The 16,283-nt window shown below is 41.4% G+C and overlaps 3 protein-coding genes across 11 annotated transcripts in view; 1 reads left to right on the top strand and 2 right to left on the bottom strand.

The window, feature by feature from the left end:
* Positions 1-2,268, bottom strand: part of Gpbp1l1 (GC-rich promoter binding protein 1-like 1) — a 58,315-nt gene extending 56,047 nt beyond the window's left edge. The window contains exon 1 of one of the 3 annotated variants that reach the window (XM_013521584.1): positions 2,174-2,268. The gene's annotated coding sequence lies outside the window, so the exon portion shown is untranslated. Of the gene's footprint in view, positions 1-1,216; positions 1,481-1,519; positions 1,604-2,173 lie in introns of those variants that run through there. The other 2 variants (XM_005398693.2, XM_013521585.1) reach the window with 2 other exon arrangements.
* Positions 1,504-9,097, top strand: Tmem69 (transmembrane protein 69). Of its 5 annotated transcripts, none has more exons than XM_013521586.1 (4): positions 1,509-1,596; positions 3,907-3,940; positions 5,930-6,068; positions 8,140-9,097. In XM_013521586.1, the coding sequence occupies exons 3-4, from the start codon at positions 6,027-6,029 to the stop codon at positions 8,851-8,853; spliced, it is 756 nt and encodes a 251-aa protein (XP_013377040.1). In that variant the 5' UTR covers positions 1,509-1,596; positions 3,907-3,940; positions 5,930-6,026; the 3' UTR covers positions 8,854-9,097. The 5 variants fall into 5 exon arrangements, with proteins under 5 accessions (XP_005398752.1, XP_013377040.1, XP_005398753.1 ...); XM_005398696.2 differs by lacking the exon at positions 1,509-1,596 and adding an exon at positions 2,462-3,393; XM_013521587.1 differs by lacking the exon at positions 1,509-1,596 and adding an exon at positions 2,462-3,393 and having other exon boundaries at positions 3,907-3,976.
* Positions 9,098-13,664: 4,567 nt separating this feature from the next.
* The window catches only part of Ipp (intracisternal A particle-promoted polypeptide), a gene marked incomplete in the record, with an annotated part of 27,153 nt that continues 24,534 nt past the window's right edge, over positions 13,665-16,283 (bottom strand). For all 3 annotated transcript variants that reach the window (XM_005398697.2, XM_013521583.1, XM_013521582.1), the window contains 1 exon segment: positions 13,665-13,926. In XM_005398697.2, coding sequence (XP_005398754.2) covers positions 13,702-13,926 — 225 coding nt within the window.

Below are 16,283 nucleotides of genomic sequence, written 5' to 3'. Positions count from 1 at the left end.
AAAGAAAGAAAGAGAAAGAAATGTACGAAGGAATGATTAAAACTGATTCCTTAGGAAAGCTGACAGCTTATTTTACCATTAACTTCTAAGTTATCGTTTACAATTAACATTTTACTATATTTCACTATTTTATCTTTCAAAGAGATAGCAGCCTGAAACTCAAGCATCTTTCCAAACACTGAAACTTACTGTTTTTTGTTTTCAATCCATGGTATACCGGTATACACTGTCTTCAATTAAACATCTGGACCTCCTTTTTTTTTTTAAATAAAAACAACAACAAAAAGACATCCTTTTTTAAAAAAGGCACAACACTCACTCTCACTCCACACCTAAACTACTTCTTCACTTGAATTATCTTACAATATTGTAAATGTTCCAAACTTAACAGCACTCGATTTCAAGTACCATTAAATTACAAACTTAACTCTATTGAAGGCTATCAGTCACTATACTTTGGGATTGGATTTATAAAGTATTACTAAACTAAAAGATGAGTTATTACTAACTTTGTGTTTTCCTGGTAAGCAACACGTATCAAAAGCAAGTGTTTCAACAAATATGACAAGCCAACCCCGCAGCATAAAGTTCACAGATAAAACTAACACCAGAACGGAGTTTCAGAACTATAAGCAACAACCAAAAAACCAAAACAAAACCGCACCCATTCTTATGTAAAACTTTCAGAGTTAGCAAACTTTGTAAACTCCATTTTTGTTTTCACCTACTGTAAATCTCCAGACAAACTACAAATAACACAACAACAACAAAATCGAAAGATCCAGTTAATGTCTCACAGGCAAAAACGACTAAAATGTTACGACATATTTAAGTTATCGGAGAGCAGGGTACTTCCCCAAGCTACAGCCATTTTAGATTCAGGCTTTCTTTTGAATTTCAAGGGGGGGGGGTAAAAATGGGGGAGAGCTGGTAAAACACTCGAAGATCAACCGGTTTCCTACCCTCCCTGCGGGCAGAGGGTTTAACACGGAACAGGCTTAATGTAAAAGAAAACACTTCTCCACGGGGAGAACCAGGACGTCGGGCATGAACGCTCGAGCCTCTCCCCTCTTCGGATACCCTACATTTGACTCACACGACTTTTTCCTCCTCAGGTTTTCCTTAACAGGAGAACAAAAAAAAGGCTTTGGCTCTCATTTTAAAGAAAGAAAAGGCAACCCTAAACCAAGCTACTCAATCACTACCGAGCCCTAACCTGGAGAGGAGCCGGAGAGCCGCAGGAGAGCGTTCCGACCCGAAGACCGAAGTTGAAGTCGGAGAGCTCTCGCGAAGCCGCGGCCACACTCGCAGGCGAAGCTCCCGCGCGAGGGTGGGGGCGTCCGAGCCTCGCCGCCCGTGGGCTCCGCTCGCGTCTCCCCGGGCGGACCGACGCCCAACCACCTGTGAGGGACCTTCTTCCAACTAGTTTTAGTATATGGCTGGTTAGGCACCGGGCGGAGCCCGGCGCCGGACTACTCCAAGGTCCCCCACTGCTCCGTTGGCCGAGACTCCAACTCACCAGGCAGCGGCAGGGTTACAACCAAGGACGAGACGCGGCGTCCGGGGACGCGTTCCCAGCTTCTCGGCCCGGCAGAGGTGACTAACCCACAACCATAACAAAGCTCTTCCCAAAATGGCTGCCCGGCCCACAAGGCCCAGGAGGGGCAGAGCGGGAGGAGGAGGAGGAGGAGCGACGACCGGCCCGCCCCCAACCCCGCCGGCGCACGCCCACCCGCCGGCGCGCAAGCGCACGCGCGCAAGGCCCGCTCCGCCACCCGGCGGGGGACCGCCGCGCCTCACGCCGTCAACGTTGAGCTGGCGAACGGCGGCTTTTCCCTGGCTCGTCCCCGGCTCCCTCCAGCGCAGCTAGGAACAACATGCACGGTCACCCTCACCCCTGTGCAGTTAAATCCTTGGCTTTTCCTCGTGCAGCCTGACAGAAACGAAGCGAGTTCAGTGCTCGCCCTCATCCCCCCCACCCCGCCGAGTGCGCGGGCCGGGCGCGTGTGAATGAGTGCCGGGGTGTGCGTGCGTGCGCGGGTGCCTTGGCTTCGCAGACCATTCATTCTTCACCCCCGACGCCCGCCTCGACCAAGCACGCGTCGCTCAACTACCTCTACCCGTACTACCAACTCGGTATCGAGAGAGCGTGTTTTTCCCGACCCCTGCCCACCTTCCGGGCCTTCCTTCACTTGCGCGCGTCGAGACTCCAGCCCCCAGCGGGCCACAGGGCCCGGTTCCCGAAGCCTGCGCGGCCGCGGCCGGCGCGCTACCCGCCGGGAGTGGTAGTTCCTGGGCGAGGGGTGGGCACCGCGGGCGACGCACCGCGAGCGCAGGGCCGGTTTCCGACGGAGCCTGCGCTTTTACTACGGCGGAGAGGCCGTCTTTCCTGCCCAAAGTCTCATTGGGTATCACGCGACGGGAAGGGGCGGCGCTGCCTTGCCAGAGAAGGAAATAAAAGTGAAAGCCTAGCGGGGCTCCCAGCGGTTACTACTACGAAGATTGTGCTGTGCCGTAATCATGCCCTGGAAGCTAAACCACGTGAGGGATGGCAGCCAGGAAGCGAGGCTACGGAGAGTTCAGGAGCGCAGGAACTGGCACGGGCTCCCAGAGAAATAAGCTCTTAAATTTGTCTTCAGCTTTCTCTTTCGAGACGGAAGGACACTCGAATTGCTGGTGTCATTTCCTTTCATAGGCTGATACTGACTCTGAGAAGGAAAGGGTTATTCAAGGTCACACAGCCTAGAAATAAATTCAAACCTAGGGTGATAAGAGGAATGAGAAGTTTTTTCTGATACCCCGCCCCGTTCAAGGTTCTAAACGCGGCAGCTCGAGTCAGAGAATGAGACTGCTGCCCCTTGGCTCTTTATTCCTTAACGGAAATTTCTAGGGCCCTACCAAAAAGAATGGAAATAAAAAGCATCCTGCCCCAGTAGTAGTAAAGGACTCTCAGGCGCAGTAACACTAGTCCCGTCGATCCAAAACCCGGCTGTTTTGAAAAGTTAGGGAAAAAAAAGACTGGGAGATGGCAATTTGGCCAAGTCACACTTGACCTAAATTCCAAATCTCCTACCTTCATTCTGAGATTGTTTCAGAACTCTGCAGGCAGATTCGGCTGGGTGGGAATCTTGAAAAAGAGATTGATCAGGTATCTTCTTCAACAGCTGACTTCAACCAAAATAAAGATTTAAAAAATGTCCCCAAGACGGAAGGCCGGGCGTGGGAACCATTTAGCGTTAGTCAAATACCTACCCGGACTCAGTTTTTAGCTTCGCAGGAAGTAGGGTGCTAACTCGACCGGCAGGAAATGCTTTTCCGCGAATCGCAGGTTCTTCCTGCAGTTCAGCTGACCACGTGACCACGCGATCCGGGCAAGAATCGGGGCCGCCACGGGTGAGCATGGGAAGCGGATAGCCAAGCGGTGGTAGTAAATAGGAAAGAGGATCCTGGTTTAAACTCCTCCTCTTTTCCTAAAATGTAGGCCTGAGGCTTGAAGTTTGCGGTCTTCGATTCGCGGAAATGGGAACGTTTGAGTGTTTTCTCCTGAATTGGGAGGATTAATTTTGAAGTCTTTGTCCTTAATCCTTGTATCACTGTCCTCCCTAGGCGTTAGGCCTATCACTTTGCGCTGTAATACTTATTACTTGAAAAGTGCGTGGCACCGTGCTTAGGAAGTTTTCAGAAGTGGAGGGGGATTGAGATTTGAAAGGATGTCGTCTAGGAAGTCCTTATGGAGAAAATGATTTTTGAGCGACAGTGAGGGCGGGAGATCATCCAGATAACGTGGAAGCCTCGGAGAATTAAAATCACTACTTACTTCCTAACGTACACAACTAAAACATTGTCTTGTGTACATTTCTCTACGCTGCTGTAAGATCTGTAATCAATATATTTTTTTTTTCCCAGTTCTGAGGGTTGCACCTGTGACTTTCGAATTGAGGTACATCTTACGGCTTTTTTGCGGGGAGCAGTAGGGGTAAGGACAGGACGAGATCTCCTTAAGTTGATACATTGCCCAGGTTGGGCTTGAATTTGGAATCCTCCTACCCCAGGCCTCCCAGAGTGCTAGGTTTACAAATGTGTGCAACCACACCTGGCTTTAATTTTTTTTTAAAAAAATCCAGCAGTAGATGCAAGTTTTAGACACCTCATTTCTCTTCCTTAAGAAGAACTGGAGAGCTGGTTGTGGTGGTGTACGCTTGTAATCCCAGCACTTGGGAAGCTGAGGCAGGAAGATCACAAGTGAAGGTCAGCCTGAACTACAAAGGGAAACCCTCTTTTAAAAAAAAAGGAACTGGGCCTGGCGCTGTGTGCCAATGAGGCAGGATAGGAGGATTGATTACAGGTTTGTAGCCAGGCTCAGCAGTTTAGAAAGACTCAAAAATTTTAAGAAGCGCTGTGTTTGTAACTCAGTGGTAAAGAGCTCATTTAAGATGGTCGAGGCCCTCCCTAAGTTCAACCCTGGTTAAGAGCAGGGCACAGGGAACCTATCATACCTAGATTCAAGTTTTCATTCACAACAAAAAATAAAATTAAAAAAAAGCCGCACTACTGTAATCTCAGCATTCGGGAAGCTGAAGCAGGAGGATCACTGTGAGTTTGAGGCCAGCCTGGGCTACAAATGAATCCAAGACCAGCCTGAACTGTGTAGCGAGACCTTGTCACAAAAAGACCCAAAAAAATGAGTAACAACTAATGCTTTTTGAGTGCTTATTTTGTCAGCAACAATTCTCGGCTCTTACATGTATTTACAAAAATTTTTACAATAACTCTATGAAGTAGTTATTATTACTCTTCTGTTTTTTCCCCTTTTCTGGTACCAAGAATTGAACTCAGAACCTCAGGCTTGCCAGTCAGGTGCTGTGCTACTAAAATATATCCTGAGCCGCCTCTTCTGTTTTTATTCCACCCCCCAGGGTGTCAGGAATTGAACCCAGGGCCTCCTGCTATACTCTCAGATTCCACCCCCTCCCTTTTTTTTTTTTTTTTTTTTTTAATCTTTTTGAGACAGGGTCTCCCAATGCAGTTCAGGCTGGCCTTGAGCTCACTTTGTAGCCCAGGCTGGGCTCAAACTCAAATGTCTTCCTGTCTCAGCCTCCTGAGTGCTGGGATTACAGGCATGCGCCACCATGCCCAGCTCAGATCCCCTTCTTTTGAAAGTGCTGAACTGCACCAAAGTCTATACTCTTAGTGGGAACTGTCCCTCATATCACCTTAATGAAGTCATTGTAAGCATTAAAAGTTAATATATATAAATCATGTAGTTACAGTTTTGGTGCTAGGAATCGAACTCAGGACCTGGTGCTTGCCAGGCAGGTGCTGTACACTGAGCTACATCCTCGGCCCTTAAATTGTATTTCTTCCTGCTATCATAATTTTGAGATGTGAACCTTAACCAACAAATTTCTTTTGCTTAAGGGGGATAGATAACTAAAGGGAACAGAGAAGCTGTGACCTTGCTCAGTTCACTTATTTATTTAGGGTGGTATTTGAATTGAACTTAGGAAGCACTAAGCCACATCCCTAGTCCTTTTTTAAAATTTTATTTGGAGACAGAGTCTTGCCAAGTTGCCCAGGCTGGCCTTGAACTTTTGCTCCTCCTGCCTTGGCTTCCGGACTAGCTGCTATTACCATACCTGGCTATATATTCTTTGTGGCATATGACAGCCAAAGCTACAAGAATAGCTCAGGGAAGGAAAAGATCTGTTTCCTTAATATGTTACTAATTCTTTGAAATCCTTAATGATTATTTTCAAAGAGAATTCTGTTGTATGGAAGAAATTCTCATAATTTAATTACTTTTAAAAATTAATGTATGAGCCAGGAATGCTCAGTGGCATAGCACCTGCCTGGCAAGCACAAGCCTGGGTTGGATTCCTGGTACCAAAAAAAAATTAATACATGAAATGATGTCTTCTTTTATGCACAGCAACATGCTTCTGATTCAGCCTGTCTACTAAGCTATAGAATATTTTAATGAGAACTGGTTGGCATATTCCTGAAGAAGACTTTTAGTAGGGGCCAGTATGCTGCACTTCATTCAGAGGTTTTCTCAAGCATCATCAAAGGTTAGTTTACTCAGTAAGTACTAAGCACTGTTTGCTAACAGGTCTGGCTGGGGCAACAGCAATGAAAGAGACAAAAATCTTTAGTATCATGTATTCCAGAGTGCATGTGGGGAGGTAGAATACAAGTAAAATATTTAGTAAGTCAGTGCTATGGAGAACTGTAAAGCAGGGAAGGGGAATCAAAAGTAGATGTGGGATTGCACTTTATTACAGAGGTCAAAAATGAAGGAATGGTCCATACATGTAGCTGAAAAAGGCGCATTCCAAATGGAAACAAAAGGGGGAAAGGCCACAGGATGTGATCATTCTACACATACTAGAAGAATTGCATTTTTAAATTTCATATAACACATTTTTAGTTAGTATTTTGCTTAGTTGAAGTCCAACATCTGTTCACTAAAGCACAGAATGAGAAGGAAAGGTGTTTACTTTGGTCTTCACCATGTGCCATAAAAGGAACTGGGATTTTTCTTAAAGTCAAAGAAAATCTATGGCCCTAATTCTTGAATGTACTAAGACAAAGACAAGTAAATACACAATTTACTATCACTTTAAGAAAAACTGATGCTGGATATAGTGGCACACACTTGTAGTCCCAGCACTCCAGAAGCTGAGGCAGGAAGATTGCCATGAGTTCAAGATTGCCTGAACTACATGGTGAGACACTGTCTCAAAAAAACAAAACAAAAAAGAAAGGAAAAAGAAAAATTGTGATGGACACTTGAATAATTACTAAATGGTGGCTGGGGATTTAGCTCAGCGGCACAGCGCCTGCCTGGCAAGCGCAAGGTCGTGAGTTTGATTCCCGGTACGGGGGTGGGGGTGGGGTGGGGTGGGGATGGATTACTAAATGGGCTGGGGATATAGTTCAGTGGCACAAACGCCTGCCAAAAAAAAAAATTACTAAGGAACTTTAAATTGGACTGGAGAAGGGTTCAGATAAGCTTTCAGCTGAATTTTGAAAGATAAGGTAAATTTCTGTCTTTCTGAGAGAGGGTTTTGTTATGCAGTTCAAGCTGGCCTTGAATTCAAGTGATCCTGTGCCTCAGCTCCCAAGTGCTGGTAAATTCTTACATAGAAAAATGGAAGGGGGCCAGGGATATAGCTCAGCAGTGCAGCGTCTACCTGGCAAGCCCAAGGTTGTGAGCTGCATTCCCGGTACCAAAAAAAAAAAAAAATAGGAGCTAGAATTCTAGGCAGAGACATGTACAAAGGCATGGAGCTATGGAAAGTATGCAGTGTTTATAAAGTTAAGTTAGAAGGTAGATTGTCTTTTCTGTACATAATATAGCATTGTCATGGTAATCAGTGCTGCTTCTGCAATTTACAAACTAGAAGAGGCAGTTTAGGAGGCCAAATGCTAAAGGTGTAATCTTTACTTGCTCCTCTTTCACATCTCTTATTGGGGTAAAGTTACTGATAGGTCAAAATACATCACTGGTTTCTATACACTACTGCTTTTTTTGATTGGGGAAGGTGCGTCTTTTTGAGGCAGAGTCTCACCACGCAGTTCAGGCTGGCCTTGAACTCACTTTGTAGCCCAGGCTGGTCTCGAACTCGCAATGATCCTTCTGCCTCAGCCTCCCGAGTGCTAGGATTACTGGTGTGCACCATTATGCCCAGCTTATTCACTACTTTCTTTTTGCATGTTGTATAGCAGTTTTTGTTTTAGCAATATTTTTCTTTCTTTTTTTTTTTTTTTTTTTTTTTTTTTTTTGTTTTGGTTTTTCTCCGGTACTGGGAACCGAACTCACGACCTTGCGCTTGCCAGGCAGGCGTTTTTGCTGCTGAGCTAAATCCCCAGCCCCCAATATTTTTCATATATTTTAAAATTTTAATTAACATATAGCAATTGTATATATTTTGGGGGTGCACTGTACAGCTGTTTAATACCACAAGTAATATTACTCTAGTTAATACAACTTGTCTGTAAAACGTCTTATGCTAATAGAAAACAGTTCTTGTTAGCTTGCTTTTCTTTTCTTTTTAAAAATTGTTTCAGATTAGAATTAACTGAAAAATCTGGTGGGGTTTTGTTTTGTTTTTGTCTTTTGCTTCTATTTCCTTACAGATGCTGAAGTATCCTTTCACAATGATACTAGAAGCCAGCAGGAAAACAGATACACTTTCTCTCAAGACACCTCTCCAGCGGAAGCTTTCCCCTTTGTGTCCAAGGCCTCAGTCTTTTCCATCAATTTCAGTGTGTATGAGTAAGGCACAATGCTATCATACATCCTCATGCAGCTTTAAGAAGAAGCAGGAGCAAGAAGTACTTCCAGCCAGGCCACCAATTACCATCACTTATCTGCCTGAAAGCCCAAAGCCAGCATTGTATATAACTCTGGCAGGACTAATCCCTTTCATTGCTCCACCACTAATCATGGTCATGACAAAGTCTTATATCCCTGCATTAGCTTTTACTCAGATGGCTTATGGAGCCAGTTTCCTGTCTTTTTTAGGAGGGGTCAGATGGGGTTTTACTCTGACAGAAGGTAGTCCAGCCAAACCAGACTACCTTAATTTAGCTAACAGTGTAGCTCCTATTGTGTTTTCATGGTTTGCCTTCCTCATTTCTGAAAGACTCAGTGAAGCCATAGTCACAGTAATAATAGGTTTGGGGGTAACATTACATGTTGAACTTTTTCTCTTGCCGCATTATCCCAATTGGTTCAAAGCCCTGAGGATAGTAGTCACTTTAGTGGCTGTTTTGTCATTTGCAGTCACTTTAATACTTCAAGATATTTATCCAGAGAAAGGATCTAAGAGACCTGGTCAAGTAGAATAAATATAAAATTACTTTGTTGATAACATTACCATGTTGGCTACAAGTTTATGTGTATGTAAGAAGGGCAAGTGGAGTGCTGGGGATCAAACACAAGGTTTGAGCATGGTGGCAAGCACTCCACTATTTTGGGATGTACCCTTACCTACCTGCCTACAAGCTCTCGGAAGTTACATTTTGGTATCACCTTTCTTCTATTGGTATTTGCCCTTCCCCCACAGTGGTAATTTTTTTTTTTTTTTTTAAAGAGTAAAAGAAGGATAACGTAGTAATAGGGGGGCTTACCGAATTACAAAGAATTTGTTCTTCATAGATTGTTCTGCATTTCTAAAATTATTTCCAGCCAGGCGTGGTGGCACATACCTGTAATTCCAGTGCTTGGAAGGCTAAGGCAGGAGAATAACAGTTTGAGGACAGCATGAGCTACATAGTGAGTTTAACCCTAAACTGCATAGTGAGACCTTGTCTCAAAAAACAAATGAAACAACTGGGAGGCTGAGGCAGGAGGATCATTGCAAGTTCAAGGCCAGCATGGGCTACAAAGTGAGTTCAAGACCAGCCTGAACTGCATAGTGAGACCCTATCTTAAAAAGATGAAACAAAAAATCATTTCTAGTAATTAATTAAGCATGAGCTTGAAAAAGACAAAATAATTCCCTGTGTTATGCTGGGTGTGGTGCCACACACCTATAATCCCAGTACTCCTGTTATCACAGCACTCAGGAAGCTGAGGCAGGAGGATTGCTGCAAGTTTGAGGCCAGCCTAAACTGCAGAGCAAGACCCTGTCTCCAAAAAATAAAAAAAATAAAAATCCCCTTTGTTAGAGCATTATGATCAGTAAAAAGAACACACATATTCTCCCAGCTCACATGGTAAATCTATTAACGGGTACCCGAAATGAAAGGTGATTCTAGCAGCTGTCCTTTTGAGTTACATGTCCAAGCTTATTTTACCTAGTATAATAGTTTTATGAGCTGAAAGGATATATGGCTCTAAAGTCGGTAGGGAGCAGTGTCTAGTGGGAAAGCCATGTTAAAAGAAAACAAAAAACCTGATATATTTTTCATTTGTTATCAGCATTTGGCCTGCTACAGATGCAATTTAATCTTACCACCAAACAATAATATCAGTTGGTCAATATTCAGAAGAATAAAGCCACTGCATATAAATTAGAAAGGAAAACCCAACCTGGAGTCTTATGGATATGCTAATAAGCAGGCCTATCTAATTCTACATTTTTTTAACTCACAGAGGCTTTTTACATAAAAACAGCAAGAGCAACACCTTGGATTTTAATCTGAAAGCCTATTCTCTTGAATTTCTTTTGAGTTTAGGAAGAGAAAAAACATTTGTAAATGGTATACATCAGAGAATTGTATTAGAATATGTTATCGCCTTATAATAAGTATTCAAATACCAGTTAACAAGCTTCTTAGGTAAATTATATACACAATTTCTTGTAATGATTCCTGCTCTGAAGAGTGCAGTAACTTGTTTACTTTTTTAAACGCTGGTTGAATTGTTTGTTGAAGTTCTAAGCCCTAGAACCCTAGCATATGCTTTAACACCATATGACTCACATTCTTATGGAAGGGAAGATTTGTAAATGACACCAATTAAGGAAGACAATGCCATTTAAATACGAAGATGGCCACTTATAAGCCAAGAAGAGAAGCATGGAACAGATCATCTCCTCACAGCCCTCAGACAGAATGAACTGCTGACATTTTGATTTCATACTTCTACCCTCCAGAAGTATGAGTCAAATTTGTTTAAATTTCTGCATTAAATACGAATGCAGTATCAGAGAGCTAGATCTCATGTTAATTACTGAGAAGCATAGATCTTTATTATGCATAACAGTCTAGTTCAGACTGATGTGAAAGGAAAGCTCTTCAGCTCATCTTCAGGTTGTTTTGATGAAGAAACATTTATTGCTTCTGAAGTGATGAGTATTGTACAAACTTCAAGCTTTTCCCTAATTTCAATTAAATGTATTATCTCCCAAAATAAAATCAAGTGAATTATAGTGTATTCTGTAATAAAGCTAATTTTAAAGTACAATTCAAGGGGCTGGGGATTTAGCTCAGTGGCACAGCGCCTGCCTGGCAAACGCAAGGTCATGAGTTCGATTCCCGATACTGGGGGGAAAAAAAAGTACATTTCATTAAATATTTTAGGGTTTTTGTTTTTTTTTTGGTTTTTCTCCGGTACCGGGAACCGAACTCACGACCTTGCGTTTGCCAGGCAGGCGCTTTTGCCGCTGAACTAAATCCCCAGCCCTTTAGGGGTTTTTTTTGATACGGGGGATTGAACCCAGGGTTTTCACACTTAACTATATCCTCAGCCTCCCAGAGTGCTGGGGTTAGAAATATATGCCACCACACTATTTTTTTTTTTTTAAACTAATTTATTTTTTCTTTCCTTTCACCTTCTAGTAGTCTGGCTATATTGCCTAAGCTGGCTTTGAACTACTGGCCTCAAGTCATTCTGCTTCAGCCTCCTAATTAGCTGGGACTATAGGCATGTGCTACTAAGAGCAGACTGGGCAGAGTATTTATTTTTTGGATAGGGTCTTGCTGTGTATTCCAGGATGGCCTCAAACTTGCAGCAATTCTGACTCAGCTTTTCCCAAATGCTGGGATTATAGGCATGTGCCGCCATGACTGACTAGACAAGATACTTAGAAACATGAGTTAACCAAACAGTTTGGAAGAAGATAACTTTAATCATCTCCCAGAAAGTGCAATTAAAAGCAAAGCTAGTGTGTATATCCAAGAAGTTAGAAAGCCTGTGTAATCCAACCTACCACAGAAATACTACTAATAAACTAAGTCAATGAGTAATACAGGAAAAAAGCTAGATACTTTATACATTCTTTTAAAAATAATCTGTCATTTCCTAGGAAGTAATAAGCTTATTTACAATTAACTATTAAGGATCTTCTGGGCCTATTAAACCCAAATATTGTCATTATATTTCTGCCAATGCAGTGTAAAATATTTCCTTTACCACGCCATTTTTAAATTGTACTAGGTGTAATGAGAACTAAATTTCACCAATAATTCAACCTTCTCCAAGCGAAGCCGTAGCTTTTGCAGTAAGCTCATACTTAGACCTGTCCAAGTACAAGTAAATTTCACAAAGCTTGCTAATCTAATAAAAGTCTCTCTTCCTAGGTCAGGGATATAACTCAGTGGCACAAGCACCTGCCTGGCAAGCACAAGGTCCTGAGTTTGATTCCTGGTACAAAAAAAAAAGGCCCTCTTCCTACAGCCAAACTATTTTTTTAAGGCAGGGTCTTGTTACATAGCCCAGGCTGGCCTTGAACTAGTAATCCTCTTGCCTCAGCTCCCCAAGTACTAGGATATCACCAAGGAGATAATGGTGACTACATTAAAAACTAAGGAAGACATTTCTAGGTACATATGCTGTCTGCTTGGCTCTTTGACCTATTGTAACAACCTAAGGACTGTCAGAAACTATTAATTCCTTATTTGTGTTCTCAATCAAAACAAAAATAATATGGCTTGGAAGGGTGTGGTGCCACACTCCTGTAATCCCAGCACTTGGGAGGCTGAGTCAGGAGGATCACTGTGAGTTCAAGGCCTGCCTGGGCTACAAAGTGAGTTCAAGGCCAGCCTGAGCTGCATAGTGAAACCTTGTCTCAAAAAGGCAAAAAATAAATAAATAAATAAAATGGCTGTCAACAAGCAAAAACTATAAATAGCCAGATATTTCCCACACATTTCTCGTAGTATATCCGTTGCCAATAAAATGAGGTTGGTGAAAACCCTGCTATCAAAGTAAGAAGTTATTTCACTCCCTTTTCTTTGCAGGTTGAACTGTGGTCATGAAAAATGGTGCTGTGGATTGAATCATGAATATTTAAGAATCATTAAACTGTTTCATGGATATTATTTCTACATTATATATAGGCTAGTTCACAATTTGAAGTGCACTGGGGAAAGAGCCAAAGGGACTTTTCTCCCATAAGCTTCTAGTGAACAATGTTTACAATTTTTTAAAAAAGAATTTTTTTGGTACTGGGAATCGAACTCAGGACATTGTGCTTGCCAGGCAGGCGCTGTGCCACTGAGCTATGTCCCCAACTCTTACAATGTTTACATTTAAGACTCTAACTAGCTGGGTGTAGTGGCTCGCCCCTGTAATCCCAGCACTCAGGAGGCTGAGGCAGGAGGATTGTTGGGAGTTCGAGACCAGCCTGGGCTACAAAGTGAGCTCAAGGCCAGCCTGAACCGCATAATGAGACTCTGTCTCAAAAAGACTCTAACCGGAAAATTCTCTAGAGCATAAACAGCATTTCTATGGGAAGTTTGACATTTGTGCAAGCTCTTCATTGATAAATTCTATTTCCTTTCTCAGTTTTTTTTTAATTTTTAATTTTTAATTTTTTATTTTTTGGTTTTTCTTCAGTACCGGGAACTGAACTCACGACCTTGCACATGCCAGGCAGGCGCTTTTGCTGCTGAGCTAAATCCCCAGCCCCTCCTTTCTCAGTTTTTAAAAAACTTACTCTTTAGTCACTTATCTACCTAATACATGGAAAGCTCAATAGAATCAAGAGAGACCTATCACCAAATAGGTATATGTTTGATTTGCAAAAGGTCAGATCTTGCTAGGCGTGGTGGTGTATGTCTGTAATCCTAGCACTTGGGAGACTGAGGTGGGAGTATCTCTGCAAGTTCAAGTTTGAGGCCAGGCTGGGCTACAAAGTGAGTTTAAGGCCAGCCTGAACTGCATAGTGAAACCCTATCTCTAAAAGGAAAAAAAAAAAAGGTCAGATCTTACATTTACAAAATGTTCCTTGTGCTCTTACAGTTTGTATTTCACAGTACAGCAACACCCCCTTCACAACGGCTAGTGATCATGTTACCAATTTCTGTCCATGTGTCTGAATGAGGGTTATAAACTTCCACTGAGTCCAAAGTACCTGGGGCCAAGAAATCATGGCTAGAAGATCGGCCTCCAGCAACATAGAGAAGACCATTGACTGCCACAACACACATGCCTGCTCGAGGTATTTTCATTGAGGCAACTTCAACCCACTTTTCCTGGTTAAGAGAGAAAACAATTTAAAAATAAACAGGAGTATCATAAAATTATAACAGAAAAAACTGCTGAAAAAGACAATTTGGTTCTTTTTGCATGTTTAAATTTTAAACTTAACAATCTAGTCATATAAGTATGTAGAACATTTTTAAATGAATTTTTGAGTAGAACTGGGAAAAAAAGTCAATTTAAAAGAAAATAATAATAAAAAAAGTCTCAATATAAATTATGATCAAGAGGTGATCTAATCATGTATGCCAGCATTCTGAGAAGCTAATAAGTCTATTGAATGCAAGTAGGTAATACACTCAAAATAAAACAAAAAGAAGCACAAAGCTCCAAGGAAAACCAAGCTTGTACCAATGGGCTTTTTAATAATAATGCCAACCAAAGCCTTGAAAATTTCCAGGAGAATGATACAAAACTTGCCAAGTTTATTTGAACATGAAATCCTTGTTTTAAGAACTATCCAGTAAGAGTTAGCAATTTGCAAAACATATTTTCAAAGGCCGGGTACCATGTCTATTTTTGTATAGCCTGAGAATGAAAAATGATTTTTCCATATTAAAAGGTTATTTTTTCTTAAAAAAAAAGAATATGTCAAAAGAAGATACTGTATTTGGCTCACAAGGCCACAAATATTTACTCTAGTCCTTTACACAAAAAATTTGCTCGCTCCTGGTGAGCACTGTTCCCTGAAGGAATTCCAATAAACTTCTCTTCCTAAAATTACTATCAGTATCCTACTTCAGGGAAACTGCCTACACCTAGAAAACAGAAAAGCTAATAAAGTTCCTAAGAAGTAATCAGGAAAGAAAAGCAAGTAGCCAGATAACAGATTATGTATAAATAAAGCATACTATACACAAAGTTTTTGAAATCATAAAAAGTGAACATTGGTTACTCATTAATGCTAGAGAATAAACTTTTTGAGGACAGAAACTTAATTAATGATTTTTTCATCTTAGGACCTAGTATAGTCCCAGCCCATTACAGACAGTTAAAGTATGTTTGTTGATTCGAACTTAAATGAAATTCTGAAATAATAAAATCAGAGTAGTTCTTTGAAACTGAAGCACCAAATTAAATTGAAGGCTACAATCACCTGTAATTATGGAATATATCACAAAGTTGGCATAGGTGAAAAATAATTATAAATTTAAAAATGTATTCACAAAATATCCCTAGCTGGTTAAGATAAATTAGGATATTTTGAAGTTATGTTTGTAACTAGGGAGAACAGGGGTTGGGGATTTAGCTCACTGAGTGCTTCTGTAGCAAGTCTGAGGCTCTGGATTAGTTCCTCAGTACCAAAAAGTTGAAAAAAGAAAAGAGAGAAGGAAAAGGGCAACTATAATAAAGGAGAACTAATCTCACAAAAATGCCTCTTGACAATTTTGGAGCATGAACCTTATCCTCTTGTATTTCTTTCTATCAGTATATTAAAACTATAGTTTGCTCTTTATTCCAAGTGACCTCAAAATAAACTCTGTAAGATCAGAAACATCTTTTATATTATCTTTAGGGTTTGTTGTTGGGGTTTGTAAATAAAGACTTTAGTAGATAGGAAGAAACAAAATTTCAGATTTATCTATTAAAAAATAAGGTAACATTGACAAGCACTTATTCTGGAACTGAGACTTATTTTATAGCCATACAAAAAAGTTAGCAACAGAAAATGTCCTCAAAAAGTTCACTTTCCGGCCAGGTGTGGTGGCAAATATCTGTAATTGTAGCACTCCAGGAGGCGGAGAAAGGACGATCACAATTTGGAGCCCAACCTGGCCATCTTAGACCCTGTCTCAAAAAATAAAAAGGGCTGGAGGTGTAAAGCCCTTGCCTCATTCCCCAGTACCACAAAACAAAAATAATACTTTACTTTCTATATTATAGAGGTCCAAATAAGATCAACATAGAAGGTGAAAGAAATTTTAAATGTCACCAAAGTCTGAAATTCATAAGAAATGAGAATAAAAATCCTTACGCTTTATAAGACATGGATGTCCACTTTGTCGCTTGCAGGGTGGGCAGTACTGGAGATTGAACTGCACTGAACAATATCCTCAGCTCTTTTCTTTACCTTTTTGAGACAGGGTATCACTGTCACTAAGTTGCCCGAGTTAGGCTTGAACTCATGATCTTCTTGCTGCAGCCTCCCAGAGTGATGGAATTATAGGTATGTGCCACCACACTTCTATTCAAAACTGTATGGAAAATTCTAGCTAGAGTAGTTGGCAAGAAAAGTAAAATAAAAGGCATCTAGAGATAATCCAGATTTAAAAAGTTAAACAGTATTTATAGATAACGTGATGTTATATATAGAAAATCCTGGGGCTGGGGATTTAGCTCAGGGGCAAAG

This window comes from Chinchilla lanigera, unplaced genomic scaffold (assembly GCF_000276665.1).
Source record: "Chinchilla lanigera isolate Chin_1 unplaced genomic scaffold, ChiLan1.0 scaffold00063, whole genome shotgun sequence".
Lineage (NCBI taxonomy): Eukaryota > Metazoa > Chordata > Mammalia > Rodentia > Chinchillidae > Chinchilla > Chinchilla lanigera.
This window is presented reverse-complemented; position numbering and strand designations above follow the sequence as displayed.

Coding starts and splice junctions, on each gene's coding strand:
- Tmem69 (XM_005398695.2), top strand. CDS start 6,027: ATGCTGCACTTCATTCAGAGGTTTTCTCAAGCATCATCAAAG. Junction 6,069..8,139: donor TTTCTCAAGCATCATCAAAG/GTTAGTTTACTC, acceptor ATTTCCTTACAG/ATGCTGAAGTATCCTTTCAC.